This window comes from Sorex fumeus, unplaced genomic scaffold (genome assembly GCF_029834395.1).
Source record: "Sorex fumeus unplaced genomic scaffold, SorFum_2.1 ptg000129l, whole genome shotgun sequence".
Taxonomy (NCBI): domain Eukaryota; kingdom Metazoa; phylum Chordata; class Mammalia; order Eulipotyphla; family Soricidae; genus Sorex; species Sorex fumeus.
In genome coordinates this window covers 6,530,786-6,554,151 of record NW_026606186.1, presented here as the reverse complement: position 1 = coordinate 6,554,151, position 23,366 = coordinate 6,530,786, and the positions used below count along the sequence as shown (strand labels likewise).

At 43.6% G+C, this 23,366-nt stretch overlaps 1 protein-coding gene across 3 annotated transcripts in view; it reads right to left on the bottom strand.

The window, feature by feature from the left end:
* The window catches only part of DENND1A (DENN domain containing 1A), a 523,912-nt gene that overhangs the window by 363,482 nt on the left and 137,064 nt on the right, over nucleotides 1-23,366 (bottom strand). For all 3 annotated transcript variants that reach the window (XM_056138645.1, XM_056138644.1, XM_056138646.1), the window contains one exon: nucleotides 13-56. In XM_056138645.1, coding sequence (XP_055994620.1) covers nucleotides 13-56 — 44 coding nt within the window. The remainder of the gene's footprint in view (nucleotides 1-12; nucleotides 57-23,366) is intronic.

Below are 23,366 nucleotides of genomic sequence, written 5' to 3'. Positions count from 1 at the left end.
CGCATTCCGAACCTGGTCACTGTAGTCCTCGGGGAATTGCCTCTGCACCTCAGGATCTGTAAATAATTGACAGATAATATTAATTGGCTTTGGATTAGTGAGCAAGCAGAGGATCACACATTAATATTTGATCAGAAGATGATAGCAGCCCTGGCAGGGGATCCAGGGGGGCAGCTGAGGCTGCCGTGTTGATGAGCACAGGGAAGGGCTGGGCGCGGCCCCCCATTACCCTCCTCCAGAAAGACAAGAAAGAAAAATCTTAAAGACCTGATGCTACTGTTCTCTTTAGACTATTACCTAATGCAAAAAGCCTGCCAGCTGCAAATTGCCCTCAATATATAGTTCCCGGAGAAAATGAGTCTTAAACCGGCCTGACTTTCCTGCACTAATCAGAAGCCGCTTTCCTGCGGCTGCAGATGGGGGACTGAGATGCCACCTCGGTACCAGCCTCAGACATGCGTTGCGGGAGGAGGGGGGGGACTTAAATGCAAGATTTCTACTTTTAAAAGCAAAATATACCCTTCCCCAAATACTTAAAAGAATTGCTGAAAATAAAGATCAAACTAAATGACATTTTCTTCAAACCGGAGCCAAACAATGCACGCTTTACCTTGTCGGCATCAACAAGATCTTAAGCATAATTAGGCTTGTTCAGAAACTACAGAAATACAGAGGTAAAGGTACCCTTCGTGAGCATCTGTCTGAAGTGCAAGTACGAAAGAGGTCACCTGATTTCCCCCTGTAACTGCAGGCTAATCCAAGGCTGTCGCCTGTGAGGCAGGATAGGAGTGGACTAATTAAAAGCTATTAGCACTCCATTTGCTATTGATTAGGAAAACATTCCATTTTTTTTCTAATAAAAGAATGACTGCAATCCTCTGAGGCACATTAAGGGGCATTAGGGGGAATGATCCGAATAATATCTGAAAACTCATCTGTCCGTGCAAGACCCTTGTGAAATAGCACGTGATAGGATGGTCATCCTCTCTCCCAGTGACCACAGTGTTTACCCTGCTCATTTGTCACAGTCGGCTTTTTAAAACACCACTTTACTTCTCTGCGGAAATGAATCCGTGGCAGAGTTGAACCCTCCACATGACAGCACCACCATGCAGTGCACTGCTTGCAGTGAAGAACCAAAAAGTGCAAAAAACAAGGGACCTGGTCACAGGGTGCCCTCAAATCTGGAAAAGAACCTTTCCCAACTCACCCACAGCCAAAGAGGCGACTTTCTCAACACTCGAGACAGGCCTGTTCATGAGGTCAGCACCAAAAGCAAAGCTTCCGAGGCTGGAGCGATAGCACAGAGGATAGGGCGTTTGCCTTGCACGTGACCAACCAAGGTTCGATTCCCAGCATCCCATATGTTCCCCTAAGCACCGCCAGGAGTAATTCCTGAGTGCAGAGCCAGGAGAAACCCCTGAGCATCACTGGGTGTGACCCAACAAGCAAAAGAAAAAAAAAAAAAAAAGAAAAAGCAAAGATTCCCGAAATGGGCCCTGTGATGAGAAAGTGGGCACCATCCACAGGCCACTTCAGTTCTCAGAGAAGACTTCCGGTTGATTTGAAAACCTGGGGCAATTTCTTTCTGATTCTCAGCTTCCCTCACTACGAGGGCCTGGTGACGAGCCTTAGACCATGATGAGCAGAATCTGGGGGGTGCGGGGATGGTGGGGGGGGGGGGCGGGGAGGGGATGAAAACACACCAGCACTGGGCTTTCTTGTGCCCGAGGCCACAGGGTATACTAACAGCATGGCACAAAGAGCATGAGGTCGACAGGATTAGAAGTAGCAGGCAGGAAGCCAAGAGAAAGCCACATGTCCAAGAGCCTCTGAGTGAGCCTCTGTGGGGGCAGGGCGAGGGAGCCTGAATAAGAAAGCAGGGTCTGTAATCCCTAAATTATTGAGTAACATGGTCCAGGAAAAATGTCCAGTTGGATTTTCAACATAATATTGGACTGCAACTATTAGGATTTAAAATTTGATTGTGAAAATAAATAAACAAATTTTTATCCTGATGACACCACCACCACCACCACCACTACCACCAAATGCAGTTTTTTGGTCACTGAGGGACACAGTAAAACAGAGGTTGGGAAGCTATCAACTAAGGCTCATTCTTTTCCTTCTGTCAGGTGACTAACATTGTTTGTTTGTTTTTTTTTTGGGGGGGGGGTTGGGGGTAGGGGTTGGAGGCTACACCCGGCGGTGCTCAGGGCTTAGGCTTGACTCTGGGCTCAGGGATCACTTGGGGCAGAGTTCAGGGAACCATATGCTGGTACTGGGGACTGATCCCAGGTCAGCTATGTGCAAGGCAAGCACTCAACCCACTGTACCATCACTCTGGCCTCAACACTCTTTAACCACAAAACTTCAAACAGAAAACAGTCACGTATGAATCTTTAGTATCATTTCCTCTTTCTTACTGTGCTTACTGGCAGCCAAGCCCCCTCCCTCAACAGACACACACACACACACACACACACACACACACACACACTGGGCCAGAGAGAGAGTACACTGCTGAGTGTGATGAGTATCCATGCATCCATCCATCCATGCATCCATCCATCTATCTATCAATAGATAAAAAAATCAAGGGAAATAAAGGGAGAAAAAAACCAAGGACTTCACTTTTTAAGCATCAGTTGGCCAGGCCATGAATGTCAGAAATCAAAATTTATTCTTTCATTTAAAAGCCTGGTGATAGCACAGCGGTAGGGCATTTGCCTTGCATGCAGCCAGCCTGGCCGAGCTGGGTTCGATTCCTCCACCCCTCTTGGATAGCCCGGAAAGCTACCAAGAATATTCAAAATGCCAAACACAGTAACAAGAAGTCTCACAATGGAGACATTACTGGGCCGACTCGAGCAAATCGATGAACAATGGAAGGACAGTATCAGTATTTAAAAGATGTTTATTGGCAGAGGGAGCTTGGCACCTGGTACATGGCATGAGAGTACTGCAAGTCTATAACAATAACCATGAAAAATAAAAATAAATTCTTTAAAAAAAAACACAGGTATATTGGTGGAGGGTCTTTGTCATTTTGGTGATGGTTAGAGGTGCAATAAATTTTTATACTAAAAACTCTAACACTATTGTAACCATGTTAAATTAAAAAAACTAAATTTAAATGTAAGAAGAAAATTTATTAGACTGAAGAAATTGCTTATAGGGCTGGAACCATTCTTTGCATACAGGGGCACCAGGTTCAATACCCAGCATTGCTGGTTCCCCCTAAGCACCACTAGGTACCACCACCCCCCAACAAGATAGTTTATTATTACAGATTAAAAGTGAAAGAGTGGGAAAAGGAAAGTTTTCAATGCACTTTAAAAATACTAGTGAGAAACTACATTAGATTTTTTTTGTTGTTTTTTGGTTTGTTTGGGGGCCATGCCCAGCAGTGCTCAGGTTATTCCTGCCTCTATATTCAGGAATCACTACTGGCGGTGTTCAGGGCACTACATTAGCTGCCAGGGATCGAACCCAGGCCAACCGAATGCAAGGCAAGCACCTTACCTGCTGTACTATCACTCTGACCCCAAATTATTTTAAACACATATTCACCATTCATATCTACAACATAGTAGAGTTGGGAGGGGGCTGGGAGAGAGGTAAGAAAAAAAGAATAAAAGGACAAATCCCCTTCTGTGAATACACCATGGCAGAGAAGACCGTGGAGTGCCAGCATCCTCGGTAGCAGGCCACACAGTGACCACCACCCACCCACCCCTCCAAGCATCCTGAGAATAAACCAACAATGAGCGCCCTAGATTCTAACAGACTCGTGTTCAAGCTAATTCAAGCATTATCACCGACAGTGGCTCAAGCACAAATCTTTTCATTTGGAGTCTGTTTGAGCCTGAGGTGAACAAAAGCAAACTTCGTGAGTTCTGAGAACTCTCCAGAGCATACCTTCTTTCTTTTTTTTTTTAAGGCAATCCTTTTTGAAAGCAAAAACCAAGCAATAAACTTTCATTCAATTAGCTCAAAGATCCTGTCTGATGGTTCATAAAGCCATGAAAGCCATTTTGTAGAAAATTAACACAAAAACTGAAAATGATCTGCTTGGGTTTTCTGAAAATGTCTATTTTGCGCAGTGGGTTCTCTTCTTTTTTCCAGCAAGAGTCGATTGCAATGCCATAATGTCACCAAAATATCGACATTGGAAACATCTGAGTTAAAAAGGTCCAAATACAATCTGCTTTTCTCAAGCAACACAACACCCGCCTCACTAACAGCTTCAGCATGGCACATGTACAAAACCTAGCACCCTGCAGTTAAGCAAACCGCCTTTAAATTCTCTGTCTGGCAGCCATCCACTTGCGTGTCTGTATGTTTTTACAAGTACTTTATGTATTTCATTGCATCAGCTGCATTTCTTAGCATTTTAAATGGTCTGGGAACATTTTATGAAATGTTCTATATCTTTATGTGGAAAATAACATACACTGGAAAACTGCGCATCGGTCTAATATCTGTGTATCTATTTCTTTATCCACCACCCAACGCTGTAATTGCTAATGTTCCAAAACACCTTCTCACATTCAGAGCCTCACTGCCAAATGCAGTGTCACCAAACAGCTAACTTTCAACACAAAAATGTGCAGATGAGAGTACTACCATGGGGTGGGGGGAGTAACATAACAATTTGCTTAGGCAATTGGCAGTAAGAATAGAGTTATCAGCATATGTCAAGCGTTTTCTGCAAGATTTGTCCCCCTCACAGAAAATGAAGAACACAGTAGATGCTATATCGCACACATCTCTCCTCTCCCTCTCCTCACCACGACTTTCTAAAAGAATCAATTTCATCGCCTCTCAACAAAATGTTTTTCAATAGAGGGTATCACTTAAGATACTGTGCCAACAAGACATGGGGTGGGACGCCTGCGTCCATCTCTTAACCAGATCAGAGTAATTGAGGCCACTTGGCTCTCAACCAAGATTCATACCATATGGATATGATGGGGGAGGGGCGGTGTCTGTCTGTCTGTCTCTCTCTCCCCCCTCCCTCCTCTTTTCCTCCTCCTCCTCCTCCTTCCCTCTTATTTTTCTGTTCCTTCATTCTTGGCCAAATCCAACCTCTTCCTCCCCAGCCCCCCACCACCCCTGGTCCCTACCAAGACACAAACACATGACTGCCTCTGGAGTAGCATTCCCAGGTGTGAAACGGTGAATCGGGCTTATCAGAACCCTGGACTTTTGAGAGCACAGTAGAACCAAGTGCAGAACAGAAGCAAGCTTAATCATGTCTTCACAGCAAAAATACTGCTCTCGGAGCAAATGCCTTCCTTTTATTTCAAAAAAGAAAACAAGGGAAAGAAAAAGAAAGGCTTGTTTTCTTCCATCTCAACAGTCCACGTTTTCTCGTCTTCTACTACAACATAATTTTCAGCCTTTATAAGATACGCCAGATTGCCACAGGATGTTTAGTTAATAGAATAAGAGTTTGGGCAAGACTTACTGGAAAGGTGCTATAAATTATTTTACACAGGCTCCAAAACCTTGAGTTCTGCCTTAGGCTTAAAGTTCCTAGAAAACGTGGTAGACAGATCTTTTACAACAGAAATGCAAAATAATTCATAAAAGTACTGTGGTTATGTATGAGGGCTTGTCTATGGACCAGGGACTAGTGGATGTACACACACATACACACACATAGACTCACACAAACCTTTACCCACACACTTATGCACACAAAGTCTTTACACATCCGCACACCCTTTCCATACACACACACAAATTATTTTCTTGACTTGCTGTCACACCAGTGACCCCCTGTGAAGGGTTCAAATGTGTCACTTTTTACTTTATTTTCTATGTAAGGCATAACAACCTCTTACTAACCAAATGTCCTGTCTTCTCTAACCACAGCTTTGGGTACTTCAGAGGAACTGCAACTGTGGCCACAACCATGGAATCCACACTGCTTTCACTTCTAACATGCTAGGTAATAGAGTGGGTGGGTGGGTGGGTGGGTGGTGGGGAATGGGGGGAATTGCATTTACTGACTACCAAGCGCCTCTAGTTATTTTCTCTAGCAATTTTTTTTGGGGGGAATGGGGGGAGTCAATAAGAGAGAACGTGCGGACAACAGTGAAAGCCCACAACTATAAAAATCTAACATTTAAAAAGTGAGACCAAAATTGGCTTTAAGTGATATAATCTCAATTGTTCATTTCATGGAGATTAAGATACCATCCTCTAATTCCCCAAACCATAAGTGCTAATCCAAGCTGTAATCAGATTTAATTTTCCAGATGAGAAGATGAGAATATGCTACAAGTGAGGACCAGTCCACCCCACTGTCCTTTCCCTAATGACTTTCACATTTCACTGAAGATGGGGACGCCTATTAGGCAGTCGGAGGAGCTGCACATTCCAAAGACAAGCTCGCTCCTTCCCAAACACGTTCAAACACACTTTCCTTCTTCAGTGGACCCCACTAGACTACTAAAGAGCTTCCAGGATACTCTCCATCAGACTTACATATCCAGCCTTTTAAAAAGTCAGCAACCCTCACTTTATACAATAAAATACCTGACTCATTAGCTTGACATTTTAAACACAAATATTTTAGTAAACTACAACCTTTAACAAATTTAAATCTATCTATTTACAATGACATAAAGGAATCATTCCATTCTTTTACATGGGGGTGAGGGGGAATTAACATGCTTTCCTTGTCAATGAAACCAATATTCTATGCTACTTTCATTTTTAAAGGAACAATTACTCTCATTTCAAAAAAAAAATCCAAAATGCAGACTACCCTGAAATTACAAAGAAATGTAATTTGCTAATTAAAAAAAAAAAATCCCTGGTCCAGACCCTGAGACAGATTGTCTTCACTGGGACAACTTGGAGTGGGCAGGGTTGAATTTCCCTCCCTGCCCAAACGAGGCCCAGCAGCCGAAAACCTCCAGAACTCAACCGCTGCCATGCTCACGGACACTGATGAGGCTCGGATGAGCCTCACCCACTAGAGAATCAGCAGAAAAACCCAGGAATGCAGGACCAGTGATTGAAATCTCCAAGCTTACTTGGAGCAGGAATAGGCCTTCTGCCCCCCCGTCTCCCAAGTTTTCCACTAGCTTGGCAGTCACACCCACAAATTTCCCCTGCTGTCATACAATCTCATCAATGGCCAAAATCCAGGTAAAGGTAAAGGTAAAGGCCCTCCCGTTGATCGTCGATTTGCTCGAGCGGGCCCAGTAACGTCTCCATTGGAGACTTTGTTGTTACTGTGTCTGGCATATCGAATACTCTCGGTAGCTTGCCGGGCTCTCCAAGAGGGGCGGAGGAATCGAACTCGGGTCGGCCATGTTGGCCGCGTGTAAGGCGAACGCCCTATCCGCTGTGCTTAGAGACTCAGAAATAAAGCTCCTGAAAGAGAGCAGCATAGGCCTGACCCATGAGTGAATCTACTGTATAATCATATTCTAAATTTTATAATTCCTGGAGGGCGTGACTGCATTTGCAGCCATGTTACTTCTCATACTCTAAACCACTGATGTACCAAGCTTTGAGGGGCACGATTTGGGATTTGGGATGGAAAAAAATGTGAAATGTGGTGGGATGGTACAATGGTGGTGGAATTGGTGTTTGAATATTAAATGTAATGAATTATTGTGAACAACATTATAAAAATAAAATTAAGAGAAAATGTTAAAAAATAAAAAATCTGGGCTGGAGCAGTAGCACAATGGGTAGGGCATTTGCCTTGCATGTGGCCAACCAGGGTCCGATTCCCAGCATCCCATATGGTCCCCTGAGCACCACCAGGAGTAATTCCTGAGTGCTGAACCAGGAGTAACCCTGTGTATCACTGGGTGTGACGCCCCCCAAAAAAAAGTCAAAATGAAAAAAAATTTTTTTAATCCTTTCAAACGACTTTAAATGAACATTTGGTTTTTCTATGTACAAATACAACTAATTTAGTTAAAAAATAATAAACAAACGAAAGGGACTGAGAGATAGTACAGTGAATAAGAAGCTAACCTTGCACACAGCCAATCCAATTCAATCCTTGGTACCCCAGATGGTCCCTGAATGTAGACCCAGGAGTAAGCCCTGAGCACTACCTGGTATGTCCCCAAAAGTTTTCTTCTCTTTTATTATTTTCAACTCAGGCTAGGGAAATAGTTCAAAGTGCTGAGCCTGTACCCTGCATGCCAGAGGCCCGGGTCTGATCCCTGGAACCACCTGGCCCCCAGAGCACTGCCAGGGGTGACTGCTGAGCATAGAGTCAAGAGGGGTCTCTGCATGATGCTAGATGTGGTCCCCAAATAAAACCATTTAAGAAACCTATTCCAGGTACCACCTTTTTAATTCAAAGACAAGACTCTAATACATTAAAACTTTCATTCACTAAAAGGTTTAAACAAGGTTTTTATTCCAGGTTTTCTTACCCACCCCCAACCCTCTCAGTGCTGACATTCAAATTTGACTCAAATACTCTATCTCAGCAGTGGGTCTGATAACATGGCAACAGTTCTCTGTCTACACTTAAACAATAACCCAGAAAACAGTTGGGGGAGGGAGAGCACAATGCCTCGGTCTGGCGAGCACTGGTGCCATCTCACACACACACACACACACACACACACACACACACATACACACAGCTAACACACTGTGCCTTGATGATGCGCACACACACACACACACACACAGCTAACACATTGTGCCTTGATGACACTGTCTGCTCCGACTTGACTGTTTATGCAGAAACAGCAGGCACTGACCTATTGTTTTGAGTTAGAGTTATGAATGTAGTACCGTTACCAATTAAGTGAATCAACAAGTCCCAAATACATCCGCCATCCTACAAATAACAAGTCCACTGACATTATGCAGGAAAATCTAGGGCATTTCATCTTTCTTTCTAGAAAATGCTAATCATTTTGATCAGTAAATGGCCCAACTTATAGAAAAGCTGAAGTGCTTTTCATTGCTAATTTTAGCTACAAAAGGAATATAAATCTGATCCTATAGAAAAGGATATATGATAATAATAGTTGGAAATGATCACTCTGGACAAGAACTGAGTGTTGAAAGTAGGTAAGGGGATATACATGATAACCTTTCGGTACCTGTATTACAAACCATAACACCCAAAAGAGCTAGAGAGAGAGAAAGACAAAAAGTATCTGCCATAGAGGCTGAGGCAGTGTTGGAGGGAAACTGGGGGCATTAGTGGTGGGAAATATACACTGGTGAAGGAAAGGGTGTTGGAACATTGTATGATTGAAACCCAATCACGAACAACTTTGTAACTGTGTATTCCATGGTGATTCAATTAAAAATAATTTTTTAAAAAATATCTATTCCTAATTAACCAAAGGTGTACCAATGAAGCCCCCAAAGCAAACATAAGTCAAATTCCAAAGCTTTCAAAAGAAAAAGGGAGGATGTGCTGAGAGGGAACAGCCAGCCTACGACTATACCCCTCTTTCCTTACTGAATAGCTTAGTTTCCAATGTTTTAAATTTAAATGCAAATACTTAGTATCTGTGCTGCTGAAGAGAGCACTAAATGCAAATACTTAGAATCTTTTACACTGGATCAAAAATTTTAAATGAACTCCGAAAATCTATCAAATTAGTAAATACTGACACAGGTCCTCAGGTTTCCATTTAATTTCTTTTTACCCCACCTTTCTGAACAAGTCCAAGCGTCACTTTCTTATTATTCCCTGTGAATAACTACCTCGGGTTTGACCCAAATGACAGCTGTGCCCTTTATGTCTTACAAATGTGACACCACCGCATATAGTCTTCATAAATAGATATATCACATCTGCCAAATTTGGTGAAAAGAGATAACTTAATTATTTACTCAAAGTCAACAGTTATTGATTAAGTACCTGCTCCATGCCAGGACAGCAGTAGGCGTTTCCTGTAATGTATGATCTTTTCTTCAAAACAAAGCTATGACGTGGGAAGCATCACAAGCAACTCTGATAGTTTCTTTTTTTTAAAAAAAAAAAAGCAAAAGGTTATTATTATAGGCTGGAGCAATAGCACAGCGGGTAGGGCATTTGCCTCGCACGTGGCCGACCCGGGTTCGATTCCTCTGCCCATCTCAGAGACCCCAGCAAGCTATCAAGAGTATTTCGTCTGCACGGCAGAGCCTGGCAAACTCCCTGTGATGTATTCAATATGCCAAAAACAGTAACGACAGTCTCACAATTTGTTGTGAGATGTAACTGGTGCCCGCTCGAGCAAATCGATGAACAATGGGAGGACAGTGCTACAGTGCCACAGTGCAGATTATTTGTACAAAGTTGGAAAATTAGTAACATTATAAGTACTCTGATCGGCTGATGGACTGGGCCAGTGGATGGTCAAGCTCTGGTCTGCTCTCAAGGCTATGACAATCTAACCCTAATGGAGAAATGTCTTGTTAGCCTGTTGCATCACACATCACCACATTCCGTGCTGCCATCGAGCTGGGAAGGTGCCACGCTAGGGAGTCAGCCATGCAGAGTGAGCCTAGGACTGGTCAGGATGGGGAAAAGCTTCAGGAAAGAAGTGGCCAAGGCAGATGGAGAGTCCAGGCCAAACCCAGCCGTTATACACCACTACACACTCCCCCTAGCCACCCATCCCCGGTGATGCTCAGGGATCACTCCTGGCTCTGCACTCAGGGATCACTCCTGGCAGTTCTGGGGACTGAACCCAGGTCAGCCACATGCAAGGCGAAAGTACCCACTGTACTACTGTTCTGGCCCAAGTAAGTCTTTTGTGAAGCCTCCAAGTTCACGTTTTGCTCACTTTAATCTCCTTCAGAATATCTACTCTGTCCTAATTACCCAACAAATATTGGGGCACACAAGAGCAGATGACTGGTTAAAGAAACTTTGGTACATTTACACAATGGAGTACTATGTAGCTGTTAGAAAAGATGAAGTTATGAAATTTACATACAAGTGGTACTACATGGAAAGTATCATGTTAAGCGAAATGAGTCAGAAAGAGCGGGATAGACACAGAAAGATTGCATTCATCTGGGGAACATAAAGCAACAAAACGGGAGACTAACACCCAGGAATGGCTGAGATTAGTACCAGGAATTTTGCTCCATGAATGGAAGGCCAGCCACACGTTCTAGGTGAAAAGGAAGCTCAGATAGAGAAGAGAGCACCAAATGAAGGGTGTTGTGAGGACCCTCCCAGAGTGGGAGAAGCATGTTAAAAGTAGTCTATAGACCAAACATGATTGCCACTCAATGCCTCTCTTGCAAAACACAGTATCCAAAAGAAGAGAGAGAGAACAAGGGGGAATGCCCTGCCACAGAGGCAGGATGGGACGGGGGGGGGATGGGGGGTGGGGGGGGATGCTGGGACCAGTGGTGATGGATGACGGGCACTGGTGGAGGGATGGGCACTTGATCATTGTATAACTGAAACCCAAGCACAAAATTTGTAAGCCTATAACTGTACCTCATGGTGTTTCACTAATAACAAAAGAAAAAATAATAATAAAGGTTGTTACATAAAAAAAAATATTGGGGCACAGCAAAAACAAACTCATTGACTGCTATTTCTCCAGGTGAATAAAAAGTCCATTTCAATACATCCAATTGAACGTGACAGGTTCACTAAAGATGCTGGCATATGAGAAGCACACAAGAAATGATGCCTAATAGAGAAGGGAGCACCAAATAAAGGATGTTTGGAGGATCCTCCCAGGAGGGAAGATGCATGTCGAGAGTAGACTATGGACTGAACATGTTTGCCACTCAATGCCTCTTTTGCAGACCACAACACCCAAAATGAGAGAGAGAACACAGGGGATTGCCCTGCCACAGAGACAGGGGGGATGGGGGGATGGGGGTGGGAGGGATATTATCCATGGTGGTGGAAAATGGGCACTGGTGGAGGGATGGGTATCTGATCATTGTATAATTGAAACCAAAGCACAAAAAATTGTAAATCTACAACTGTAAAAAAAAAATAAAATAAAATAAAGGGAAAAAAAAAAAGAAATGATGCCTAGTTGTCTTATGACTAATCCTAGTGCAAAAATAATCAAGTGCCAAAAAACAGACGACTAGAGTGATAAGGCTGTGCCTCACATTGGAAATATAGGAGTTTCTGAAAATAAATTTTTATATTTCCAACTAAAAATTCCCCATTGCCTGCCATTACTTAGAAATACTGCAACTTGATCAGGAATTTGTTTTCTCTTCATTGTCAGTGGTTCCAAAATCTTTACAGCTAGAGTTTATTTGCCTCCTGGCATCTGTTTGCTAATGATCTGTAAACATCCAATGCACTAGGGATTCCCCACATTTAAAAAAAAATTATTAAACCCCCCTGAGATAAACAGTTACAAAGTTGTCCATGACTGGGTTTCAGTCATACAACATTCCAACACCCATCTCTCTTTTCACCAATGTATTCCACCCCCTGCCCCAGTCTGCCTCTATGGCAGTTATCATCTCCATCTCCCTCCCCCTCCCCTCCTCCTTCTTCTTCTCTCCACCCCCTCCTTCTTCCCTCCACACCCCCCCTCCGTCCCCACCCAGGTGAATCTTTGTATAAACTGAAGGGCCTTTCAACGAATTCTTTGCTTTCTAAGTTTGTAGACTGGGTTTCAGAAACAGACTGAACATTAAACATTTTTGCAGTAACTATTATACTGTGGTCAATTACCACTTAATGCCTGGGCATACCAGTTCTTGCTAGTGGGAGGTTATTTATTATTTAGTCATAATAACTCTGGCTGGTAAGTTAAAGTATCTCAATTAAGTAAGTAAGGAAAGTGATGCTAAGAGCAAATTCACAGAGTCAAGTGACAGAGCTGGGATTCGACCTGAATCCATTGGACTCCAAACAGTCCAACACTGGCCTTCTTTTCTGGCTTGATTGATTTATAGCCTCCTGTTGGTATGTCTTCTCGGCATTACTGTGACTCAACAATTAGACTCTATCTGGACAAATAACTGAAACATGCTGTCATGAAACAGGCCTTAGCAGATTATGAATGAGAGCTTTTCAGTTTCTCTGTTTACATTCCTTTGCCAAGATCAGGATATAAATAAAATGACTCCAAAGTAACTGTAACTCAGTCCAACTAGCAAAGATGAATTTGAATGATGAATTTACACGAAATATCTAGATGAAGGGTGAAAGTAATCTTGTGCCATCTATGGAGGTGGGGGGAGAAGGTCATTTGCTAATAAAGTTATTAAGACCATAGAGAAAATGTTTCCAAGAACCAGTGAGAAACTGTAGTGCTAACATCCAAGAGTGTATACAGACAAAGCTGAAATCCAGCGAGGAGAATGCAACTACAGCTGTCAACCAGGAGACTTTCTGAAACCAAAAGTCTGCTTGTCTTCTCCAGGTAACAAGCCAGGGCTGCCAACCTTTCCTGCGGCCTTAAAAGACTCTCAGTCCTATACCTAAACTTTGTGCCCATAAGTTTAAGGCACAAGGAACATGACACCTGTGGTCTGAATCATGATTACGGGCAGAATTCAGTACCTCCACACTTCTGCATGGCTGTCACGACCAGCTACCTACAAAACGTTTTCATTACCCTCAACTACAACTCCTTCGATAACTCCCTCCCTCCAGCCCCTGCAGGAAACACTCACACTCTCCCTCCGGATTTGACCGCTCTGGGTACCTCATGAAAGGGGGTTCAGGAAAACTCTACCTATTGTGAGGGGCTTCTCTCAATTATTCGATTAGGCTTACTGACTTCCTGATTCATTCAGGTAGGTGTCAGATTTTCCTTCCTTTTTTAAGGCTGGGTAATGTTCCATGCTGATAAATACTACATTTTGCCTTCCCATTAATCTATCTATGGACACAATATCTGAAGGAGATTTTGCCTGTCCTATACTCCCATGGTCTTTGGAATAGGGTCCAGCACATAAATGCTGAATAAGAAGAAATGAGGGGAAAAGGAGCAAAAATTCAAACACTCCCTAGAAAACAATTTGGCAATATAGAGCCAGCTCATTCAAAATGCTCACACTATAAACTCTATTAATTCCATGTCTCAGAATTATCCCAATAAACGATCCCAAGGAAATTATCTAAAATAAAAGAAATTGTTTTATACTCATTTTAAGCATCATTTCAAAAACTGGAAAGGGGAATGTTTATAAACTCGGCAATCCATTACTTCTAGTTTCATGAAAATTAGGTTGTGTTTGTAATGACCAGAGGAAATGTTAATATCATTGCATTATGAAGAATTAGCCCCAAATATAAAGATTTTTTTAACTTTATAAAGAAATATGCCCCTGGGAAATTAGACTCAATGGTTCTACAACCGCTTATAATGCTGGCCTCTGCCTGTCCCCTGGCTATTTCAGCCCATGCCAACTGGTCTCCTCTGAGCTTTGACACAATTAACCACTTTGCCTACATCATAAATTATTAATACCTGATCAGTCAACAAATTATTTACTGTCTGAGATGGTTCATTCTCTTGTCCAAGCACACTTTTCCAAGTGAGCAGTTCCCAAAGCCCAAACCCAAACCTTCTTACTACCTACCCGGGAAGCAGTATGCCAGAGCATGGAAGCACAGCAGCACAGAGCAGAGCAGAGCAGAAATGGAAGCACAGTGCCATACACAGAGCAGAGATAGAAGCACAGTGCCATACACAGAGCAGAGCATGGAAGCACAGTGCCGTACACAGAGCAGAGCATGAAGATCAGTGCCGTACACAGAGCAGAGATGGAAGCACAGTGCAGTACACAGGATTTTAGGAGCCAGAGGAATAGCATAGCCGGGAGAGGGGAGGGCGCTTACCTTGCACACGGCTAACCCAGATTCAACCCCCAGCACCCCATATGGTCCTCCAAGCACCATCAGAAGTGTGATCCCCGAGCACAGAGCCAGGAGTAAGCCCTGAGCATCGCTGGTTGTGGCCCCCAAACAAACACAAACCAAAAGCCTACAGCCACAGCTCTTCCCCAAGACCGCAAGAGAGAATTAGTCAGGGTACTTTAGATCGAGGGGTGGCAGCCATCACTGCCTTTCCTTACTGCTTCCCTCAGACCTGTGCTGGGGCCTCGGACTGAACGGCCCAAGGCTCGGAGGTCAGGACGGAGCTTTGTCCAGGGTGGGTTTTCCCGCTGGGCAGCGGGCAAATTCCCAGGATGCGGCAGAGTGTGTAATCCGGAGACACACACAGGTCAGGAACCCCCACCCCCCAGTCTGCTCCGTGCCTGCTCAGTCCGTTCGTCCCCCAGTACCTCCCCCTGCAGAAAACCACCTAACCGCCGCCACCCCCGCTGGGTTCCACAGAAAATCTCACCAGGGTCCTCCTGCGGCTCCTGGCAAACACAGAAGCTACAGCCAGGGGACGCTTGGGTCAGGGAGAGAGCGGAAGGCCCTCCCAAGACAATGCCACCGGCACACCCATGGAATGGGAGCACCGGGCACACGGCCCTTTCCGGCTGGCATGGGAGGGACAGGGCTGGTTTTCACACAAGACCTTCGACCAATGAGGGTGTGACCTGGCAGTGGCTATTTTTGGCCTTTGTTCGCCTGTATAATGGAGGCAGGGTAGCATGGTAGCACTGTCCTCCTCCTGGTGTTCATCGATTTGCTCGAGCAGGCACCAGTAACGTCTCCACTGTGAGACTCGATGTTACTGTTTTTGGCATATCGAATACACCACGGGGAGCTTGCCAGGCTCTGCCATGCAGCGGGATACTCTCAGTAGCTCTTTGAGAGGGACGGAGGAATCGAACCCGGGTTGGCCGCATGCAAGGCAAATGCCCTACCCGCTGTGCTCTCACTCCAGCCCATAATGGAGGCATAAACATCTATTCTCTAGGGCCGCTATGGAGCAGTCGATGCAACAGTACTGAAGAGATCGGCAGATTTTAGCCCTCATCACCAAATATACTATGACTTCCATCACACTCTAGCAAGAGAGCATGACAAAGGGTCCCAAGATAAGCCCTAGATTCGAATCTTCATGTTGAGTATCAGCTGTGTGAGCCTGGGCCAGCGAGCTTTCATGATCGCCAAGCACCCTCCTGCGTAAGCTGGACCTGGGAAAGAGAGTCAACCTGCTAAGGACCAAACACGATGGCCTCTCAGTACCTGCACTGCAAACCATGATGCCCCAAAGTCGAGAGAGAGTAAGAAGAAATATACCTGTCACAGAGGCAGGGGGTGGGTGGGGTGGGTGGGGTGGCAGGAGAGGTACTGGGGACACTGGTGGTAGGAAAATGCACACTGATGGAAGGATGGGTGTTTGGTCACTGTATGGCTGAAACTCAATCAGCAAAGCTTTGTAACCGCATTTCACAGTGATTCAATTTTTAATTTAAGAAAAGGAGAAAGTCAGCCGGCAAGATTTTCAGGACTAGGTCAAACTGAGGGTGGGAAGCCTTGTGACGAGTAAGTGGAAAAGCAGCCAACAGCTTCCACAGGAACCAGCTTGCTCAGCATCTCTCGCAGCTCTGAGCAGCACTGGCGTCCCCGTCTGTTCCGGGTCAGTCGGCTAAACTACTGCTACCCAGTCTTGCCCGGAGCGATGCCTCCTTTTCCACCTCTGTCCAGTTCCTGGTGAGGCCAGAGGAGTGCTCCCTCAGTCCAGCTGGCCTGCTAGCCTGACCTTGCCCTCTGCCGCATAAAACAGATACCACCTTGCAGATCATGAGCAAGAGTTTGCCGAACTCCCTGGAAGTTTCCCTCCCAAAATGAATCCAAGAGGGGGTGCCATCAACAGCAGAGGTCTATTCACTGCAAAAAGAGAAGTTATTTTCCAGACCTGTGGCTAGGGGCTCAGAGGTTCTCAAGAGAAGGCTCTCGGCCTCCCTGCTGAGAGGCAGTGAATGCTCTGCGGAAACCACCCGCGTGCAGCATCCCGGGCATGGCTCTGAAAGGAAGAATAAAGCAGGAAAACTCAGGCCAGCATAGCCTGAGAAAGACAGGGCCCCGGCCACAGCACTGCGCCCGCCCCCCGTGCCCACACCAACAGGACCTCAGGTTATCTTGGCAGCCAATGCTTCCACTTAAACGTGTGTCCTTTCTTTCATTCTTAAAGCCTTAGCTCAACACGGTTAAAGCTATCGACCTGGCAGACTCCAACACTGAAGTCACTTCCCAAGGAAATAGGATGTCACTTCCCAAAAGCCGCCAAAGTGGGCTGCAAAGAGGAACTAAAGCTTCACAATCCCCTGACTCTGGCCATTTTCCCCCTCATTAAATTAGCAAAGGTTAAACGTATGGGAAACATCTGGAGACTGAAGGATCTGGGAAACAAGCAAGCTCATATACTTGGTAATTAAGTGTGGTTGGGTGGAAAGTAATTTAGTACCATTTTTCAGCAACACAAATGAATCAATTCTAAATGTTTATGCCTTTAAACCCACCAATTCCTCTAGGAAACCATCCACAGCACTCGTGAAAGTCACTATGGCTACAAAGAAGCGTACTGTGGGGTTCAAATATGGTGACAATATGAAAATGAAATATTAAAATGGCTTTAAGTATGGCAAATCCACAGAACAGAAAACCCACAGAAACAGCAAGATGATTTAAGAATAAATGGAACGACTGGAATTTTCACATGCTGCTATAGGGACCCTGAATTAGTACACGTGAAACAATCTGACGATGTTGGATAAAGTTAAACGTACAGGGCCAAAGAGAGAGCACAGTGGCAGACCTGGGTTCAATTCCTGGCACCACTTATGGTCCAAAATCCCACTAAATCCACTATACGTCCCCCCAAGGAAATTAAACCATACAACCACCTTAGGAATCAGCAATTCCATCTGGACGTATATAACCAAAAGCAACAAGGGTAGGTATTTACCAAAAGACAAGTTCAAGAATACGTCAGAGCAGTTTTATTGCTAATAGCAAAATGAAAATGAGAATAAAAGGATATATAAGTGTGGTACAATCATCCAAGAAATGTACAGAAATAATAAGGAATGAAATCCTTGCAATAACATAAATGAATCACACACACAGACACATACACATAGCTGAATTTTTATATTAGCAATTAGAAAAATGCCTTTAAATTAAAATAAGACACTCATGAAAAAAGATAGCTGTAATAATGAGAGATTTGGTCAAAGATTAAGATGATAAGAGAATCAACTTGCAAACTCTGACACACTTCTTTCTATTTCCATGGAAAAATATGTGTTTGTGCAAAGTTGTTAGTGTGGTGAAACTTCAGAAGCCTACTATCTTCATGAGGAATTCTGAGCTTTTTTATTTGAAGTAAAAGTTTTTACTTGAAAAACTTTTTCAAGTAAATTCAAATTATCACTGACATCCCAAATTTACTGTAACACTCTAAGAAGCAAATGCCAATCACTGTTTTATGGCGTTTGACAAACCTTCATAGAGTTCTTAGTGTTCTCAGAATCAAGCTTGAATCTCACACATTTTTGAATGAAAATTAAAAATTGTATCATTCCATTTACATGAAGCTCAAAAACAAGTAAGACTCAGGGAGAGAGCACTCAAAAGTCTATTACTAAGATCAACCTTCTTAGATTTCAAATATACAATACAGCATTGCTAACAACAGACTCACACTGTGCCATGTTATCTTAAGGTAGAAGTCACCTGTGAGTATATGCTTGTGTGTATACTATTAATTTTGTGATCTTATCTCTTTTCAAGGGGCTGGAGCGATAGCACAGCGGGTAGGGCATTTGCCTTGCACGCGGCCAACCTGGGTTTGATTCCTCCACCCCTCTCAGAGAGCCTGGCAAGCTACTGTGAGTATCTCGCTCGCCCGCACAGCAAAGCCTGGCAAGCTCCCCGTGGCGTATTCGATATGCCCAAAAACAGTAACAACAAGTCTCACAATTTGTTGTGAAATTTTACTGGTACTTGCTTGAGCAAATCTCTTTTCAAAACAATAATACTTTTGTGTGTGGTTTAGATAACATATTAAAAACAGTGTTAGCATTTGTGAGTTTTGATGCAGTTACCTATCCTCACCACCACCAAAACGCCTATTCTCCTCCATCAATGCACTTAACGTTACTACTAGCCTGGCTCATTACTCCCTCCATGACCCATACTCAAGTTGTTTGCAATCTCAATTTTGCTATCCAAGCTCAAGGGTTTGTCATTACTTGCTAGTATCTATTCTCTTGTTTTGTTTCTCCATATGCCACCAATGAGTGAGATCACTAGTATTTATTCTTCTCCCTCTTATTTCACTTAACATGATACCCTCTAGCTCCATCTAAGCTACAGAAAATCGCAAGATTTTCTCTTTTCTCAGAGCTGTGCAGCAGATATATATATGTATATATATACACATACATATATGTATATATGTGCATGTATGTGTGTGTGTCTTTTTAATCCATTCATCTGTAGTTGGGCAATGGGTTGTTTCCACACTCTATCATACTCTGGCTATCATGCTACAGTGACATAGGTGTGCCTATAAATTTTTGGATTAAAATGTTTGTGTTTGATGCAGACACACAAAAAAGTAGAATCTCTGGCTCATATGGAAGCTCCATTCTTACTTTGAGAAATCTCTGTGCTGCTTTCACAGAGGCCAAATCAAAAACATCCCACCAACAGTGAACGGGGGTTGTTCCTTTTCACCACATCCCCACCAACACAAATTGTTTCTAGTCTTTTTGACATATGCCATTCTCACGGTGTGTGGCATCTCATTTCCCTGAGGAGTGATGATGAACACTTTTTCTTATGACTACTGGCTGTCTTCAGGAAAGTATCCGTCTGTTCCCCTCTTCTCCCTATTTTTTTGAAAGGGCTCAGTTTTTGTTAGTTAATATTCACGTTAATGCAGCACCTTAATGTATCACCTTTATCTCATGTATGGTATGTAAGTATTTTCTTCCCTTCTAGGGTGTCTTCTAATTTTGCCCCAAGTCTGTTTTGCCCTGTAAAATCTTTTCAATTTTATGTGCCTTTGGTTGCCTTTGGTTTTGTTATCTTTGCTAATGGAGTGAAATCATCTCTGAGATTCATATTCTGGAGAGTTCAGTTTTCCTTAATGTATTTCATGGATTCTGGTCTAATCTCAAAGTCTTTAATCTAATCCTCTTTGAATTAACCTCACTGTGTGGTATGAGATACGGATCCAGTTTATTGGTTGTTTTTTTGGAAGGGAGCTATCCAGTTTTTCCAACCCCTGCTCCTTTTTTGAGGAGGCTTTCCTTGCTCAGTTTCATAGATTAACTGTCCATTGATCTGAGTGTTTATCTCTGAGCTCCCAATTCCATACCAGTGGTCTGAGAATCTTTACTACCAGACAGTGTTGACTACTATAATCTTACAGTGCACTTTAAAGTTGGAAAATATAATATCTCTCATCTTCTTTTTCTTAGAATAGCCTTGGCTATTTGGGAGCTTGATACAGTTTTTCAAAAATAAAGTGACTGTGGGGCTGGAGCAATAGCACAGCGGGTAGGGCGTTTGCCTTGCACGCAGCCAACATGGCTGACACAGGTTCGATTCCCAGCATCCCATATGGTCCCCCGAGCACCGCCAGGAACAATTCCTGAGTGCATGAGCCAGGAGTAACCCCTGAGCATCGCCAGGTGTGACCCAAAAAGCAAAAAATAAATAAATAAATAAATAAATAAAATAAAAAATAAAGTGACTGATGGCTCTCACCATTCTACAAAGAAGTAATCATTGATGTCAAGAGAGGGGTTCGGCAGGGTGATACCATTTCACCGAAACTCTTCAGTGCCACCCTCGAGAACATCATGCGACGACTGGAATGGGAAGGAATGGGAGTGAAGATAGATGGTCGGCAACTACACCACCTCCGCTTTGCTGATGACATTGTTTTAATAACACCAAACATCAACCAAGCGGCACAAATGCTGGCCGACTTTGACCGTGAGTGTGGAAAGATAGGACTACAGCTGAATCTTTCGAAGACAATGTTTATGAGAAACAGCCTCGTTCCTGATGCCCCATTCGCCCTCAACGGAACGACCATCTCTGAATGCAACAGCTATATGTACCTAGGTCGAGAAGTCAACATGACAAATGACCTGGCACCCGAGCTGCGCAGGAGGAAGAGAGTGGCTTGGAACGCCTTCAAGAACGTCGAATAAATAGCTAAGAGGACAAATAACCTCCGGCTCCGGGCACATCTCTTTGATTCCACTGTTCTTCCTGCATTAACATATGCCTCAGAGACCTGGGCCCTACGCAAACAGGATGAGAACGCTATTCAGGTCTCCCAAAGAAGAATTGAAAGAGCTATGCTTGGAATATCACGTTTCACTCAAATGAGAGAAAGAATCCGGAGTTCCGACATCCGTCGACGATCAAGAATCAGGGACGCTGTCTCATTTGCCAAGGTATCAAAAATCAGATGGGCTGGTCACGTAATGAGATTTAAAGACGACCACTGGACTAGAGCTGTTACCGACTGGATTACACGGGATGTCAAAAGACCGCGTGGCCGCCCACCTACCAGATGGTCAGACTTCTTCATCAAGATCATGAACGATCGGTTTGAGGCTCTTCATGTTCCCAGAGCAAACAGATGCCATTGGGCTACACTAGCACGCGACAGGGACAAATGGAGGCATTACTGGCGCCCGCTCGAGCAAATCGACAACTAACGGGAAGTTAAGTGATTAAGTGAGGAACTAAGGCCATGGTTCAAGTGGGAAAGCATATACCATGCACATGCCTCGCCCTGGGCTGGATCCCTGCATGTCAGTCTAAAGGGCATCAAACAATATGTGGCCTCTTGCATGTTGCTTCCCTTCTCAGATGTTTCTGAAATTAGCCCATGCCATGTTTCAGTCTTTAATCCATTTTTTTGAAACCACACAGCATTCTATTGTACAAACAGGCCACATTTCATCCATCAATTCACCAGTGGATGGATGGAAACATAAACAGTGGCCATAGCTCTATCTGGAACTGTAACAAGCACTGATTTCCATCGCATTCCACCCTTCTACTCCTCCTCCCCTTCCCAGAAGCAAGCGATTCCTTGAGGTTGGTGCACACCCTTCCCCTTTACACACTGATGCTTTTAGTTTCCCGAACTGTATCCTTCACAAAATTAACTTGTTAGTTTTAACATTCATATGTCTAGTACACTGCATACACGATGCTTCAACTCAAAAAAAATCAAACATATATATATAGTAATTTGTTATTTCTTTGTATATAGTCTTACCATAGTGCCAATATACTGTTTTATATTGGTGGTGTTGCTTCACCTAAATTATACTTTTGAGATTATTCACTATGTCAAAATACATGGAATTTATTCATTTTCACTGCCATAAAATTTTCTAATTCTGAGCAAGTCACAATCTATCCATTCCCCTATTGGTGATCATTTTGATTTTTAATATTTTTCTATCCAAAAGCAAACAAACAAACAAGATGCCATAGTGTTTCTGACTATCTCCTTGGGCACAGCTGAGAGTTTCTCTTCATATTCTACCTAAAAGTGAAGCAGCTTTTCCCTTGGATCTGAGCGTCTTCCCTGCACCTGGCATCACTAGTCCCACATTCTTATCACTACTTGCTATTACCCAACTACAAAAATGTTCTGCCACTCTTATGTATGAAATAAGATCTCAGGCTTTAATATGTATTTATTTGCTAACAGTGATAGCCTCTTTTCATAAGATTAATCACTTTAATTCTTTTGTGACTCAATTATTTAATTTTTTTTCTATTTTCATTTTTTTGAAGATTTTCCTGTTTCATGGGCCTAATGTCTTTAAAAAATTCCCTCCCCAGGACTGGGCCAATAGTACAGGGGGCAAGGTGCTAGCCTTGCATGCAGCCGACCTGGGTTCAATCCCCAGCCTCCCATAGGGCCTCCTGAGCACCACTAGGAGTGATTGCTGAGTGCAAGGAAGGAGTAATCACTGGGCATTGCTGTGTGTAGCCCCCAACCGCAAAAATAAGTTCCCTTCAACCTAATTAATTTTATTTTTATTTTGTTTACACTCTTGCATCCTATCAAAGTTTTAAATCTAAGCATTATTTTTGCTTTTCAATGTTGTTCTTTAAATTCACTTTAATTTATTTTCATGAAAGCTGTGAGCAAGAAAACTTTTGCAAATGGACTGCCAACTGTCTCCCAAATAACCACACCTCCTGGGGATAGCCACTTTCTTCTTAACACCTAAGACCGGCAAAGACCTTCTCCTCACCCAATATCCTTAGGGGAAGGTTTGCTCTTGTTTACTATCTTTTCAATAGGGCAGGTAATCAGTAGTGTGATTTGGTTAGGCAGAATATACCAGAACAGGGTCTGGGAGCCAACCAATGGGCCAGAGCCCCTGCTTTGCAGTCAGAACACCTGGGGTTGGTTCCCCAAGCACTTCAGGAGCAACCCCCAAGCACCAAGCTGTGTGCA